This window comes from Apodemus sylvaticus, chromosome 21 (genome assembly GCF_947179515.1).
Source record: "Apodemus sylvaticus chromosome 21, mApoSyl1.1, whole genome shotgun sequence".
Lineage (NCBI taxonomy): Eukaryota > Metazoa > Chordata > Mammalia > Rodentia > Muridae > Apodemus > Apodemus sylvaticus.
The window spans coordinates 47964094-47981149 of NC_067492.1; the positions used below are offsets into that span (position 1 = coordinate 47964094).

A 17056-nucleotide genomic window follows, 5' to 3' on the forward strand; every position below is an offset into this window, starting at 1 on the left:
TGAAGGAAAGCATCCCATGCTAGCTGCTGGGCTCCATATGCATATGGACACAACACATACCTGTTCATGAGTACATGATCACACCTACACAAACGTACACATTTCTGAAATGACTTTACACATATTTTTGCCATTTTGTACTGTGTGCTGATTCTCAGCACTGATGATACGACATCAAAGTATTGATCAGTTCCAAAGGCTGTCAGTAATGTTTATATTCTATATCCTGGATATTAAAGATACCAACAAGATCAGACATACAAGCACACAAGCACATGAATTCCATTAGCATGCATATCTTATTCTGTCCCTGATAAATAGTAAATTATATGTAATCAAAGAAGTGGTTTAAAATAAATGTTTTAGGATTATCAACAAGTATTTCATCTGTATATCTTTTTTGTGCCTATATGCCTGGAATTTCATGTTTCTTGGGTTGAAAAGGGTTATAAGTGGAAATTATTTGAGTAATCTTGAGATAGAGAGTATGTTCCCTAGTACCTACCTCCTGGAGTGAACAGCAATGCCTTTTCTTTCTGATAAGTATTTCATCCAATAAAGGGTTTCTGAGTTCCTCTAATAAGTGAGGTGTTAATCAAATATATAAGCCTGGAACTGAAAACAATATTTTTGTAGAAAGAATTCCTTGGTTTCTTTTTCCTCCACAACGTGGTTTCCTGAGTGAAGGGAGGCAGAGCTCTGGGCGACAGCCTCGCCAGTCTGCCCCTCAGAGCGTGGGTGCTGACTGTTTCTCCTCACTCATCTCCCTTCAAGACCTTTGTGGGAGCTTTGCAGACCCCACTCTGGGGAGCCCGCCTGTGTACTGCTAGAAGGTTGAGTTCATGAACACTGAGGCAGGTCTAAATTGGGGTTTCAGGGGAGTTGCTTAGAGGAGTGTCACTGGGAGGTGGAGAGGATTATGTCATACACATCTGAGGTTTATCCCTGCTCCCAGCGACCCTGACCAATGAGACCCACTCGTGGATAATCCCTTTCCTCTGAGCCTGGAGCACTAAAAAACCAGACCTCCACACCACTTGTAGGTAACATGGTAGGTACCCCAACAGCATCCTATTTGCATTCTCCACTGTCTCTAGAAGGGTGATGTGTTTGTTGTGCTTGAAATTCTTATTCTTCAAAAAAAAAATATGGATAGAATTTGAGATTGAGACTCATAGGGCTTTGGAATGACTTGGATCAGTTTTCCTGCATGACCACACAATCTCTTTGTTGTTTGTTTATTTATTTTAGTATATGGCAATCATCACGTAAACCAATCAAGAGCTGAAATCTGAGCTCTGTGTGTGTGTGTGTTTATAGTTTCTTATTTAAATTGGTTAAGTTGTAAATGGGATGAACTGCTAATAGGAGACAACAGAAGATGTTTTCACAACCCAGTGAGTTGTAATTGCTTCAACACAGCATTAGAGTAGGTTCTAATATATTAATCTACTCAGAAACTTCATTTTAACACCAAGTTCCCGCTCATTCTTAAATTCGCAAAATCCATTGTAGCAATTACACACCAGCTTTTCAAAATGTAAAAGTGTTGAGCAGTTCAGGATTGTGCTAAGGTTCAAAACGAATTCTAATTGACATCCACTAAGGAAAATGGCTCTTTTTCCTCTTGCTTATATATTTTTACCCTGTGACTAGATTGGGAAACTTAAATACAAAAGACTTTTGTAAATAATAGGTTACTACTCAATATGCTAGCTCAGTACAAGAAAGTAGAGCTATCAGATGGCAGGAAGCAAAATTACAAGAATTATTTAATTAATGAGACTTTCTAACTTAACTGAATTGCGTTGTAATCTGGTGGAGAGGATTTCAAGAAAGTCACAAAGTTCAGCCTCTGAAAGGCTGAGAAAGGAGTAATGACTTCTTTTTTTTTATTTTCTATATTCTTTGTTTACATTCCATATGATTTCCCCCTTCCTCATAAGTCCCATAAGCCCTCTTCCCTGTGCCTGTTCCCCAATCAACCCCCTCCCACTTCTCTGTCCTGATATTCCTCTACGATGCTGCATCAAGTCTTTCCAGGACCAGGGCCCTCTCCTTCCTTCTTCTTGGGAATGATTTGATATGTGAGTTGTGTTTTTGGTATAGCAGCCTTATTTATAATGACCAGAAGCTGGAAAGAACCCAGATGTCCCTCAGTGGAGGAATGGATACAGAAAATGTGGTATATTTACACAATGGAATGCTACTCAGCAATTAAAAACAATGAATTCATGAAATTCTTAGGCAAATGGTTGGAACTGTAAAATATCATACTAAGTGAGGTAACTCATTCACAAAAGAACACACATGGAATGCAGTCACTGATAAGTGGATATTAGCCCAGAAGCTCTGAGTAAGGACTTCTTAATCTGCAGAATACAACTTAGATTCAGGCATCCCTTCGCACGATCATTGGGGAGAATCCGAGGAGGTGCACTCCAAGGCGAGCCTGGCAGGCTTTTACTCCTTCCTTTAAACACTTCCTCTTAAAGCCACCCCACCATGTAAAAGCCACCTAGCGGGGTGAGAGTTAATCAGAACATCGGTTGATATCCTTAAATATTGAGACACATCACAAAATCTATGCTAGTTAGCACTGTACAAGGGCTTTGTGCATAGAACTCTTCACAGAAGTGAATCTGTATGTGTGTATATTTGAGTGTGTGTGTGTATGTGTGTGTTATTGTTTGTTATCAATATCAAATATTCCAGATGTATAAAAGTTGTTTAAATAACTCTACTTTAAAATTTTTGAGACAAGAGATTTCTAGTGGCCTTGGATTTGGAATAAGCCTAAACCATCTAAGGCAAGAAGCAAAGAACATTTAGAAAGGAATTCATGGGAGGAGGAGGCTGGGCTGGGTGGAGGGTCAGGAGGCAGGGAGGTCAACACGAACCTCTGGCTTGGCCTCTGGCCTACTGGAAAGTCCTTGTAAGGTCTACGGTCACTTGAACTGATATGGTAGTAATGCTGGTGGTCAGATGAAATTGTCTTCAGAATATACTTCTTTAAACGATTGATCGTTCTAGTTCGTGAGTATTCAGTTCTCAGAGTTGATCTGTGGCTATATTACATCCTCTAAGAGACAACAACTCTGATAGAGAATTTGCTATGCTCATTTTACAAACAGGACTCCAAAGCTGGGGTTAAAGTTTCCCTTCCTGAGCTCTTGGGCACCTGGCCGAGCCAGACATTCAGCTCTTAGGGCACGCCTCTTGCCTTTCCCCTCCTAGAAAGGTGGCAGGGCAAGCATGCTCACCTGCTGGCTGACTTCAGACGTCTATCTGCAGTGCCTGATGGCTTTGGTGTCCTTAGCCATCTCCACCACCACCACCACCACCACCACCACCACCACCACCACCACCACCTATTCTGTGCCCTATCCTAGGTACTGACAACTGTGTGAGAGAGATGGGGATCTGTCTTAGTGGTAAAAGCAATGTGGAATCACCCTCTTCAGAGTGAAAGACAACAAGAAAAAAACATAAATAATTAGCATGCTGATGATTGAAATCGCACGCCATTCACTTCCTCATCGTGGCCCTGTCACCACGGCTCACTACATGCTCTCTGGCACTCCATGTGCACACCATCTCTTGAGCTCATTTCTGGTTGCCAAAATCCCATCATTACCGTGGAGCCACTAATTCATGATTCAATAATATTTACTGAACATGTGGCCTCCATCATTTCATTGCTTTAGTCATTGAGAAATTAATAAATTAAAACTACTGCATGTTTTCAAGTGAGATTTTGAAACTCTCAAAACAATCACATAATTTCTTTACACCATTAATAATGAACCACGTGATAGAAGAACTTAGGGAAAGAAGAGGGCAGACAGGGTGAAGAGATGTTACAGTTGGGAGGTGTAAGAAGCTTGGACAGCAAGAGACAAATAACAATAACATATTGCACATCTTAAAAAGCAAGGAGAATTATCTTTGAATATTTATCCTATAAGGAAATGATAGATGTTTGAAGATACCCTAGTTCAAACAACACAATGTATACAGATAGTGAAATACCATAGTATACCACAGTCGTATATGTAGATTTTATGTATCAGCTAGAAAATACAAAATTAACACACCCATGCTATATAACTGAGAAAAAATAAGTTAACATAAAAGAGGGATTCTGTGGGGTGGGGACTGGCAAGTCTTTACTGTGCATTTTACAGTCCTTGGAAGAGAGGACTTGAACTACATGGTTTTATTTCTTGTAATATTTTTTTTGTATGAATTAAAAAGCAGCACTGAGTTGCAGCAGCAGCAGCAACAAAACAACCTTGAGGGGACTTCCGTGTGGAGCAGAGGCTGTCAATCTTGGCTGTTGATCTTAGCAACATCCCAGGGCCCACCTCATGCCACCCTGACCATATCAGGCTCTCTGTAGACTGGTCTGGGGAGCAACAATTTTCAACTTTGCTACTGATTCTAGTTTGCAGTCAGGGGGAGGAAACTGACGGAAACTGAGATCCTATTAGGAGGGTCCAATGATAGAAAATGAGACTCAGAGGAAGGAGAGGCCTTCCGGGGGTACAGACAAGTTGAGGTAGAACCACAAATGAAAACAGTTTCCTGAGTGCTGCTGCTAGTTTGCACTTAATATCCTCAGACACAGAGCTATGTAGTGTGGGGGGAGAGGCAGCACAGTCACAGCTGGACGGTTCTATCATTTTCTCCTTTGGATTCTCCACCTCCTGCGACTTATATCAGCTGCTAAATTAATCCAGCTTGCAGCCATGCGATGCCCATAGCTGGGATGAGACTGCTCCGTGTCAGCATCACCACCCATAACTGAAGCGTGGTTTTTCCTACAATGAGAACACCTGAAGAGTTCACTAACCCGCTCTCGGACAAAACAGACAGCCCAGAGACCTGCTCTGCAGCCAAGCTTGGCAAGTCTTTGACAATGGAGCTGTTCTCGAACTTGAGCTGAGCTACATCAGGAGGTTCCATCGATGTCAGAGGGAGGCAACAATACCCCAGAAAAATGTGGGATATCAAAGAAATTTCAAAATATACCGTTAACATTTTCAAATCTGCAAATACATACATTTGCATAATATACACATAATAAATTCTTAATTTGGTAAAAAAAAAATAATTCAATAGAACAAAGTGAGTAAACAGAGCAGGAGCTGGGGGGAATAACTCCACAGTAAAGAGTATGTGCTGCTTTTCTAGAGGACCTAAGGTTAACCTTCCAGCACCCACATGGTGGCTTACAACCACCCATAACTCTAGTTCCAGGGAATCCAGGGCCTTCCTTTGCCCTCAGCAGGCATCAGGCACACACATGTGCAGCCAAAACACTCAGACACACAGAAGCAGGTGAACAGTTGGATTCTGGGTCACTTTTATCTTGCTCTGCCTTTTAAAATATTCGATGTTCCTATTTGGCACGGAAATCACATTGAAGGCAAGATTTACACTAATTTTTATCTGAAGCAAAGAAAATGGCTGATTTGTCTCTTGAATGCATTAAGTAATATGTCTACATTTTCTTCCTTAGCTCCAGATAATACATGTACATATTTATATACACATAATATACTTGAATATGTGCATGTGTATATGGATATATCACTTCCTTTTGTATTGCTGTGACAAAACATCATGACCAAGGCACCTCATAGAAGGTTTCTTTGGGGTTTATTGCTCCAGAGGGATAGGACTCAATTGTCACAATAGTGAGGCAGTGGCGAGTCACGCACCTATTCAATGCAGCAGGAATGCTGACCACAGAGTCTCCAACCAAAGCGGCAAGCAAAAGCAGCATAACTGTGAGGGGCGCATGGCTTGTGAAACCTCGAAACCCACTCCCAGTGACACAGCTCCTTCAGCAAGGCCACACACCCTCAGTGTACCCCAGCAGTGTCACCAACTGCTTACCAAGCATTCAGAGCCCCCAAATCTGAAGATCTCTGCCAAACTGCCACAATGTATAAACAAATAATTTTACTTTTTATTTTTACTTTTGTTTTCTTTTTGGTTCTTTAAGACAGGGTTTCTCTGTGTATCTCTGGCTGGCCTGGAACTCTTTCTGTTGACCTGAACAGCCTTAAAATCAGAGATCTGCCTGCCTCTGCCTCTCAAGTGATGGGAAGCCACCCCACCCCCCAGCCAGCACTTGATTTGTAAAAAAAATTTAATCTTTTTTTATTAACTGAATACAGGTGTTCCATCTGTGTGCATGTGTGTATTGAAATTTTTGTCTATTTGGCATATTATTTCATTTAAATCACTTTAAAGACTAAGACCTATGTTTATTCATCAGTCTGGATGACAATAAACAGCACACGCATCTGACCACAGATAATTTTGGTGTCTTATGCCCCTCAGTCTGTCACCAGCATGCCCTTTCCTCTTTCCTCTTAGATGTAAACTGAACCAGGGACCTACTTTCCTTTTTTACAAAATGGATACACATTCATGGTAGAAGTCTCAAATGAAACTCTAATGGACTGCATGTATACGAGCCACAGGATCAGAGAGTGGGAGTGTAATGTCAGAATTGGGTTTTCTTGTGAAATTAAGGTCACCACATACTGTAATCCATCTTTCTGGCCTCTAGGCTACTTAGCACTATTTACTGAGCACTGTCTGTGTGATAAGGGCTCTTCAAACTGTGGGGAACTTAACCATAAACAAAGAAAGGTCTAGAAGTCTTGCTATCATGGGGCTTAGGTTCTGTCAGGTGATGGTGGACAGGCCAACAGCGGTATGAAGATGAAAGGTGTTCTGAGGGTGAGGAGCAGCAGCTGCTGTTCTTACTGGAGAGAGCCAGGGTGCGTTTGTGTGGAGGCCAGCTAGTGAGCAGAACTGAAGGCAAAGCTAGCTCTGGGGCATTAGGAAAAGACGAATATTCTAGAAACTTCCCCGATAAATGAAGGGCAAAACATCTTTTTCTGTCACCTTACCTGCTGGGCCATTTGGAATTACATTTCTGATGTCAATGTGGTAAGTTTGTAATGGTATGATAGCCAGATGAATTACTTCTGTAGAAAGTAAAGAAAAAAAGAAAAGGGAGAAAACTGGCACACGTGCATATGTGTGTGTGTGTGTGTGTGTGTGTGTGTGTGTGTAATGTGTGTGCAGGCATGTGTGCATGTGTGTGTATGTGTGTGTAGAGTGTGTGAGCGCACGCACATGCACACATGCACACATGACCCCTCTTTGCTTTGTCCACAGTGAATCAGTGAATGGTGCGAGCAATGCTTTCAAAGCTACAATTGAGAACTACCAAGCTGGTCGGCTAAGAAAATAGAGGATTTCCTAGGGACCTGCTTCCTAACATGGGCGCCTATCACCATACCCTAACTAGGCACTTTATACATGGTCCTAGAAGTCATACCTTTAGTACAACATTATTTTTAAATTTAAAAGTCCCCACTGTTATTAAATATATGTCCACATCTTGCATATAAAAGTGCCAAGCACACCAGAAGGCGAGTTCCCGCTTCCTGACAAATGGGCTTTCTGCACAGCACTGTGAATCATGCGACAGGCCAACCAGAGAAGAAAACCTTATGTGCAGAAATTAATTCATCATTTGAAACAATGAGGAAAAACTAATTTTCTTTTATTGTAGGAAAACTAAGAATTTGAGCTTCGGGGCGGCTCAGTGTGTAAAGATGTTTGTTGCCAATCCTGGGCACTTGAGTCCAATCATGTGCCCACATGGAGGAAGAGAGCCATGGCTTAGAGAGGTGCCCACTAGTCACACACACAAGGCATGGCATGTACACTCCCACACATATATGCACACCTACACAATAAATAAATAAATAAATAAGTAAATAAATAAATAAATAAATAAATAAATAAATAATGGAGGAAGGAAGGTGCAAGATTAGCTCTAACCATGACTGCTAATAATTTGATTGCATTATAGGAAGCACATTTGTCTTTTCACAAATTAAACCACTGATTAGTCCATCCAAGTTTAAAATAAGAGTCCATGTATCCTGAACCCATTAAAAGGATTCCATTTAACGCAACGCTTATAACTAGAGTGTGGAGCAATTGTCTTGTAATTTGACTTGTTTCTTGGAGTTTTGTGTTACTACAAACCCTCAAGGCTTGAGATACTCTAAAGATTTGAATTTCACCTTAGCTAAAGTTTACCTTAGGAAAGACGCAGGGCCTCCGCATCTGTTAGTTACTCAGCAATAATAAGATCTGCTTTAGGGTAAATAAAAAATGAGATACCTCTTTCAGGGATAATTTAACGACTTTTAGGTGTTGCCAAAATGCCTGTTCTTTACATGCTGCAGTTCCCAACCAGAACTGTGACTGCAATGGTTGAGCTTCTTCCTTTTAAGTGAGGAAATTGTCTTCTAAGCCATTAACTGCACACCAGAGGGGTGACCTTTGCACCCCTTTCCAAAAGCTACAAGGACAAGCCCTGCAGGAAGGACTCCGAGATCTTTCATGATGTTTCTCGAAAATTCAGGGAATTTCTAAGGAGAGAGAAAACTGGAATGATGACTAAATTCTTGCTAATGATTAGGAAGAGGGGGATTTAAGAGTCCTTCCAAATCCCCCACACGTGGATTTCTATGACTGAAAAATGTGTAAACCAGTCATTCAGTTTCTGGAAATGCCTAGGCCATATAAAGTAACACTGCCAAGACTGTTATTTAACACCACTGATGAATTATGGCCTTTAATAACAGAGGCTGCAATTCCTGGCTATTGGACTGCTGTCTGCCAGGAAAAATGGGGTGAATTATGGGTTTAGTGTAAAATAAACAAGGACACAGAAACCAGCCGAGAGGGTGACTGGGTGTGTGAACTTAAGGCCAAGCTTATGTATGAATCTTAGCAGAAAGCTGAAGTGAAGGCAGAGAGCTAAACAGCAGACCATGTGTCTTAGTCAGGGTTTCTATTCCTGCACAAACATCATGACCAAGAAGCAAGTTGGGGAGGAAAGGGTTTATTGAGCTTACACTTCCATGTTGCAGTTCATCACTAAAGGAAGTCAGGACTGGAACTCAAGCAGGTCAGGAAGCAGGAGCTGATGCAGAGGCCATGGAGGGATGTTTCTTACTGGCTTGCTTCCCCTGGCTTGCTCAGCCTGCTTTCTTATAGAACCCAAGAACACCAGCCCAAAGGTGGAACCACCCACAAGGGGCCCTCCCCCCCCCCCTTGATCACTAATTGAGAAAATGCCCCACAGCTGGATCTCATGGAGGCACTTCCTCAACTGAAACTTCTTTCTCTGTGATAACTCCAGCCTGTGTCAAGTTGACACACAAAACCAGCCAGTACACCATGTGATCTCAGGCCTGGGAAAGCCCTAAAGGAGTTAATGGTACCGGAATGCAGGGACTGGTACTTCCACAACGCCCAAGGTCCCTAGTCTCGCCCAATCCAGCGCCAGAGCAAGCTTGGTATCCCAAAGAAACCCCTTCCGTTTCTAAATACCTTTACGGTGCAAATGTTTTGCCTTTTCTGAACCACGTCTGTTTTTTACAATTGCATTTCCCATCTGTAGTGGGATCGTGGTAAAGCTGAGGTTGGAGACATGCTCAACTTGTACGGAGGCTGAGGGCACAAGCGAATAGAGCTGGCCAGACGCCAAGACGCCATGAAAGGTTTGGGGGACTTAGGCTAACTAGGGAGCACGGAGCGCATGCTAGAGGCAGCCTACTTCTTGCCAGCGAGAGAGACAGGCACGTGACTGACTTTACGCATCAACAAAATTTTTAAAACTTGAACTTTAGTTGATATATCTATCCTGATGTTTTAAATCATAGAGCATACATTTCTAATAGCTTTTAGAGATCAAGTCATCCAAACTTGGCATTCCATAAAGAAAGCTGCAACCAAAGACAGAAAGTGAGGAGCCAGGCCAAGTGACGAGCCTGAGGTAGATGTAGAGGCTGTGAGCCTAAGCGTAATTTCCTGTCTCTATGGCGACATGCTGTTCTGCACTTGTCGATGGGTTTGCCTACAGACCGTGAAAGCGGAATGAGCCTACAGCATTGTCCTGTGCTCCGTGTTAAGTGACCACTGTCCACAGCCAGATTTTGCAATAGCTTTTGACTGAGAGGGAGCGTGAGGAAATGCGCGCATACGTCCAGGCTATGAGCATAGACTCCACCGGCAGGCAACCTGCATCTGTGGCTAAGTTCTACAGCTTACTGTCTGTGTGACCAGCTCATCTGAAGAAATGCGAATAGTCAGGGGAGCTCCTTCAGTACTGTTAAAGTTAAGCCCAAAAGTTCTTGGGTTACCCCCTTCATGGAGTAGGGTTGACTTGGTCCTCATTAGCACTACCCTAGGAGAGAGCGATGGTATGCTGAGAGAAAAGCGTGGACCTTAGTGGAAAATATAAAATAAAACTTCATGGAGACACTCTAGAAATGTGAGAGCCCTAAAAATTGATTTCAGCAAAGCAACTCGCTCCCATATGGAGGTCCCGGGCAGACGGAGACAAGCCAGCAAAGCAAGGGACATCAAGGTAGAAGAATCCCGTGCACTAAATAGGGCATGGCTGTCTGCACAGACAGGGCTTCCATTAGCTCCTTGCCCCTCCTAAACTTCGAGAAGTCACAAGTATGCATGCGTTCTCTATCTGCGTCCTATCCAAGAACTGAAGATGATCTGCAGCTTCTGCAGCCTCCCCCCTGCCCCACCCAGTCTCTCAGGCTCCCTCAGAGTCCCTCTTAGGCAACTGGAAATTTATCTACCTCTTAACTATGCACTAGTGATCGATAAACAGAAAGCTAACAGCTAAAGCCTTTGAAACAGGGAGAAATACAACTTCTTCCAGATGGTAACTCAGATTCGGAGAGCTTGCACACGTGGGTGGGGATTCACCACAGGTAAAGAGCATGTCCTCACCCTGGTGACAATGAAGTTTCAGCCTAGAGAAGGCACTGGTGTCATCAGAGATTAATAAGAAGCTCCCCAATTATCAGGAGAGCCCAACATGCTCTTTCCGACAATGGAGGTGGCCACTGGAAATGGGTGACTGCTGTATCTCTAAGCATTAAGGTCACGAGAGGCTTGATCAGCCAGGGGATTTGGTGGTTCATCCCACAGTTTCTGTTTGTTGCTGTGTGTCGCCAAGTTGTGAGAGAACACTGGGGCAAGGGAGATGACCCAGTGGATCAAGTGTTTGCAAACATGGCAACCGGAGTTCAGATCCCCAACAACCACATACAGAAGTTACACCAGAGGGTGGAGGCAGGTGGATCGTAGGGGAGGCTAACTAGCAATCCTATGCAAAACAGCAAACTCCAAGGCACGGAGAGATCCTTGCCAAGTGCCAGCTCAGATGTAGCTAAGATACAGGTATCTACAGACTAACCCATGAAATTCACACAACAAGCAGTTCAGGCAGACACTGCTACCCTCTGTCACAGCATAGGATGCTCAAGCCCTGAGAGGTTGGCTAAATTGCTCAAAGTCACACCGCATGAAAACAGCAGAGGTTTACAAGGCAAGTGGTCTCCCCTAAACCTGTGCTCTCTGCAAAGGCCTACAGAAAGCTTTGATGTCCTGCCCTCAAAGGACCCTGAAGGAAAGCTCTTGGGCAGGCATCAGACCACCTCCAAGAAGAGGTCTCACTGCCTTTGTGTGCATCTAGATCTCCGTGTCAAGGCTTGCACAAGGGAGCCGGTGCTCCTGGCTAGTCCTTTGTCTGGTCCATGGGTACATTCTCTAGAGCTGCTGTACTTCCTACCACTCTATTGAAGGCCCATGAATGCAGTTGTAGCCACCTCTCTTGGACAAAAGCTACATGAATTAAAAGTCTGGGAAAGAACAACGAATAGCTGATGTAAGGGGAAGGAGAACAAAATGAAAGAGGAAAATGACTTGAGAGCATGTTTTAAAGAAGTCACTGTTAAGTCAGGTTCAGCGGCACAAGCTGGCACAGGCTTATAACCCCAGGGCTCTGCAGCTGGTGCGGCCAGCCTAGGCTATATAGCAAGATCATGTCTACAAAAATATAACTGCCATCAACATGGAACTGTAATGAAGACACTGACCTTGATTAAAAGGTGGTTAACCATAATCACCCATGAGGAGGTTCCGGAACTGACACCTCTTGACTACTGGAAGGGATCAGAAATGACTTAGATACTCAAGAAATGTCCTCCTCTGCTTTCTGTTGCCACAGTCAAAGGCAACCTGGGGAGGATAAGAGGTTCATCGAATAACTATCATATCACAACCCATCGCTGGGGGACGTAAGGGCAGGCATTAAGACATGGAGGCAGAGACCATGGAGAAGACAGCTTAGTGGCCTGTGTGGTAGGGCTAAGTTTTGTAACTCTCAGGATCATCTGCTCAGACATGGCACTGACCACACCAGGCTGGGCCCTCCCACATCAATCACTAATCACAAATATACCTGATAGACTTGCCTACAGGCCAATCTTATGGGGCCATTCTCTCAGTTGAGGCTCCCTTTCCTAGATGACCGTAGCCTATGCCAAGTTGACAAAAAAATAACCAGCATGAGGAAGAGATCTGACAGTTCCTTCAAAGCCGTAGAGTAGCCACGTAACCCAGACATTCTACTTCTCAGTGTAATCCTAGGAGAAACACACACACACACACACACACACACACACACACACTCAAGAATATACATAACCGCACCATTCATAAAAACCCCAAAGGAGGAATAACCAGTTCCCATCAACTGACAATAAATAAAATATGGAGTGCTTTTTGGCAGTTAAAAATAAATGAAATAGTAATCAGAGACATTTATTACAGCCATGGTAAACATGGTGAAGAGTATGATATGTGAGAAACTAGACCAAATCCACATAATAAAGGACTCAACCAGACTCCATGAACAAGAGACAAATACACAGAGATGGAAGGAAGGGAGGAAGGGAGGGAAGGGAGGGTGTGTAGAAAGGAGGGGGGAAGAAACAAGGGAAGAAGGGAGGGAGGGGGAGGGAGGAAGTAAGCAGGGGGAGAGGGAAGGAGGGAGAGAGAGGGAGGGAGAGGGAGAGGGAAAGGGAGAGGGAGAGGGAGAGGGAGAGAGAGAGAGAGATATCATGTCCCCCGGTGTACTGCAATCTGCAATCATGAAATAACCATATTCCACGGACATCTAACCTGTACATGGTTTGCTAAGTGGATTCCCAAGTCTGACTCATATCTAATGAGGAGAAAGCTGAGCCTTCAGGTCCTAGAAGAAAGTGTAGGACATTGATTGACAGTCAAACTCATATGCTCACCTTGGTCACACCTGACACAGTCCTGCAGAAGTCTCCCCTCTGACTGACATGGGAATGTGTCCAAGACATAGCAGGGAGTCAAGGGTAACAGCAGACACAACTTTTGTTATTTCGACATGGAGAAATGCTGCATTAAGTTTTAGACCATTACCAACCCTTTCCTTCTCAGGATACCTTAAGCATCCTTTGTGTAGAAAATCAAATTATAGCTTTCTTCAAGACTGCTGAGCCATTAATTGATCCAGCGTGTCTGCTGCTCTGAAAACAGTTTCTTAGACAGGAACAAATGGTAACTATTAGGCTGTGCACAGAGAAGATCAGTTTAAGATTCCAAGCTCACACACGGGAATGCATTGATGGAATCCGTAAATTCCACTAACAACCTTGGTGTTTACAGAACCCAGAATAACTCCTGCGTGCCCTACTTCCCACTCCGTGAATCTATATTCTCCATATTAAATGTTAATTGAGAGATACCTTATATGACTCGGGGACTCTTCCACAGTGCAAATATCCTTGGAGACTGAGTTTACACAGGGGTGCTATGACTCAAGATCAGAGTGCAGGCCTCTCCTTGGAAAAGTGATTGTACTGAAGGAGATGCAGCAAGTGTCTCTACCATGCAGGGTCGGAAGTTGTCTAAGAAGGTAACGGCCTCTCCTCATGAAAACCATGCTGTTTTCTGGCTTGATTTTCATTTTGCCTCCCAACCTGTTTTCAAGAAAGTTAACAAATGCCCTTGACCACAGCAGCTAGTATTGATTACTCTGACAAATTAACTGTATATTTCACTAATAGGTGATATGACCTCTTGAAAGGGAGACCTGTCTCTAAAGACAATATGCCTGCACATATAGTCAATCTGGGTGTTTAATCCCAGCTCTATGCTTATTAAAATCTTGGCCTTTAATTGCAAGAATAGTTTTGATTGGATGACTCTACCCAGAACAACACTCCAGTCATTTCTCCCATATCCTGTCTCATCTCAGGAAATGCTGTGAGGGAAAAAAGACCCACCTCTCAGGTACCTCTACAGTAGCTTGCGCTCAAAAAGGCCGGGTTTCCTACAATCAGTGTCTTGTGCTAACAAATATGAATAACATAGCCTTGTTGCTTCTGTTATTTCTCTCACCAAAACACTGCTTATAGACTGTGTTGAATTGGGGCAATAATGCTTATTTTTAGTCCTGGCCTCTGTGATCACTGACAAAGATCTTTCTTGAGTGCATCTCTGAAACCAGGCAGGCAAAAGACGACACAGCAGTAGAAAGTAATTCTAACTTTGTGGCTATTCTTGGCTTGTTGGGCGTTGCAATGCCTCACCCCTGTTCACCATCAGTCTGTCTCTCTAGATGACCCCCCCCCACCCCCCGGCCGCCCGGCAGAACTGGTACATTGAACATTATTTACTTATGGTCTCAGCAAGGGAAAGGGTTTCTGAGAAGAACTGAAACCTGACTTCGTGGGAGCAGTTTGCAGGTGGTCCACTGCAGGCAGGTAACTTGACCTGCCTCTTGATACACAGACACTTGCACCAGGTATGTATATCGGATACACACAACGAAGCGCAGAGATGAGTTATCAGAACTTCCGGTTCCAAACAGGTGCTGAGATGGGTCACTATCAAGAACAATATCTCCCTGTCTCCCAAACCTCACTTCCCAAATTCTCCTGTAAGAAGACACCCCACCACTGTGAACCCTCTCCCGAACCAGACTCTCTGACACTCCTCTAACATACTGTAACTTCTCTTGCTGGTAACCTCCTTCTCTGTCCCCAGGCAACGCACAACAAAACTTAATAGGTTCATACTTAAGAGACCAGTCTCCGGTGCTGCATGGACTTCCCAGGCGGAGGTGCCCCGGAGGCGGTGCTAGATCTCCCTAGACGCTTCTCGGGCTCCCCTCCCCCACGTCAGCCAGGCACCCCCGGGGTTGCTCACCTGCGTGGGGCATTGTGATGGTCTCGTTGGTGTTGGAGCCCACGTTGAAGATGACCACAGCGGAGGCGTTCTGCAGGAACGCGTTCCGGATCTTATCTCTGTAGGTGCAGTTGCCCTTGGGGATGAGGGCTATCCAGTGCTTGCCGTGGGCCGGCGCGGCGAACTTGGTGTTGGGGTCGCAAGCCAAGCGGTCGTGGGCCGAACTGGCCATGACCACCTCGCCGCGCGCGTCCTGCTTGGGCGAGTGCTCGCCGTATCGCCCGCACTCGCTCTTCTCCGTGTGCAGCTCGGCGCCGCCGTCGCCTGCCACCGCGGCCCCGGGCTCGGGCTCCATATAGGTGATGTTTACGAAGGCGGTGTACCATTCCTCCTTCTCCGCCACGGTGAAGTCCAGGCAGAGCAGATGCACGAAACAAAAGGAAAGCAGCCATGTTGAGAGAGCCAGACTGCGGCACGCTTGGATGAGAGACATTGTCATCTCTCTCCTCCGGGGTCCCCTCCCCGCCCCCTGCGCCCTCCCCTAGCTAGCTCCGTCCCTCCTTTCCTTGCCCGGGCCAACCCCGGGCCGCCGCTCTGGTCCTCCCGCGGTTGCGACTCACTCCCGGGCCGGCGGAGCCCCGGCTGGGACGCACAGCCGCTGCAGAGACCGGATCCGGGGCGAGCGGGAGAAACCCGCCTTGTCCCCTCTCAGCCGACGCGCCGCGCTGGCATCGGGCTTCCCGGGTGATCGTGGCGCGGACGCGGAGCGGGCGCCGCGCACTTGCGGGGGAGTCCGGCTGCCAGGCGTCCTGCTCCTTTGCCCTGCGTCGCCTTCTCTCATAGAGGTGGCGGGGCTCCTCGGGTTTGGAAGGGGTCGAGGCTCTGTCGTGGCCGAGAGGGGCGGGGGTGGGGTGCTGGAGATCCCCGGTGCTGGGACTATCGGTCCGGCTGCAGTCGCGGAGGTCGCTCCTGTACGCGTGGATTCCTTTGGGCAGTGGGCGCTGCGCTTCTGGCGAGACTAGGTGGCTACGCCCGGGACACTCACTTGCCGAGGGAGGGGGTGGTACGGGGCAGATGGGATGGGAGAGAGCGTGAGGAGAAGGAGAGGGGTACAGCGTTTTGTGTGTGTCTGTATTTGTGTGTGTGTGTGTGTGTGTGTGTGTGTGTGTGTGATGTGTGCGTGCAAGGAGGAGCTTAGTATGATGTCAAAGCTCCTGGCCTCCCCTTGTCTCGCTCACTCTGTCTCTCTTCCTGGGCTTCAGCGACCTCTGCTGGGCCTCAAACTCAGGTTTCCACCAGACCAGTTCGGGGCAAAAGGTAAAAAGACCTTCAGGCCTTTGGATTGGGAATAATTGAGGGAGTCTTAAATACAGCAAAGCTAGGTACCTCCCTGGTACAGCATTTCCATTTTCTGGAAGATGTGCAGAAGGTAGGTTCTCTGGTACTTATCCCAGGGTTGACTGGTCATGAGGCCCCTTTACCCCAGACCTGAATGCCTAGGACAATGGCTGTCAGAATCCCAGTTTTAAACCAGGACTAGTCAGCATGAATTCAGGAGAATTTCACATTTATTAAGTCAGGGGTGAGGTCCTTAGGGATGCACTCTTTGTTGGTGTAAGGACCAGTCTGTGGTATGGGTAAAAGTGATTTCTGTCCTCTCTTCTGGAAGCCATCATGTGGCATTAGTTTTCTTAGGAAGTGGACTTTCCCTCATACTTTAAGACTGAGACATTTTGTCACCATCTCCACTCTAAATAGCTATGACCTGCGATAGAGGATTCACAGTGTCAGTAGGTGGGGGTGGGGTAGGAGGGCTGTTTTGGTTACCGGTTTTAAGGTGTGTTTTCCTGTTGTGACAAAGATTAAAAGAAGCCAGTGGAGAACAGTTTCCTAGAGTAGAGTTCTAACAGTA

General features: G+C 45.4%; 1 protein-coding gene across 1 annotated transcript in view; it reads right to left on the reverse strand.

Annotated features, from left to right (window-relative positions):
• Rnf150 (ring finger protein 150) overlaps nt 1-16276 on the reverse strand; it is a 215968-nt gene extending 199692 nt beyond the window's left edge. Inside the window, exon 1 of the mRNA XM_052166303.1 lies at nt 15166-16276. Coding sequence (XP_052022263.1) covers nt 15166-15643 — 478 coding nt within the window. The 5' untranslated portion in view covers nt 15644-16276. The remainder of the gene's footprint in view (nt 1-15165) is intronic.
• Nucleotides 16277-17056: the final 780 nt, after the last annotated feature.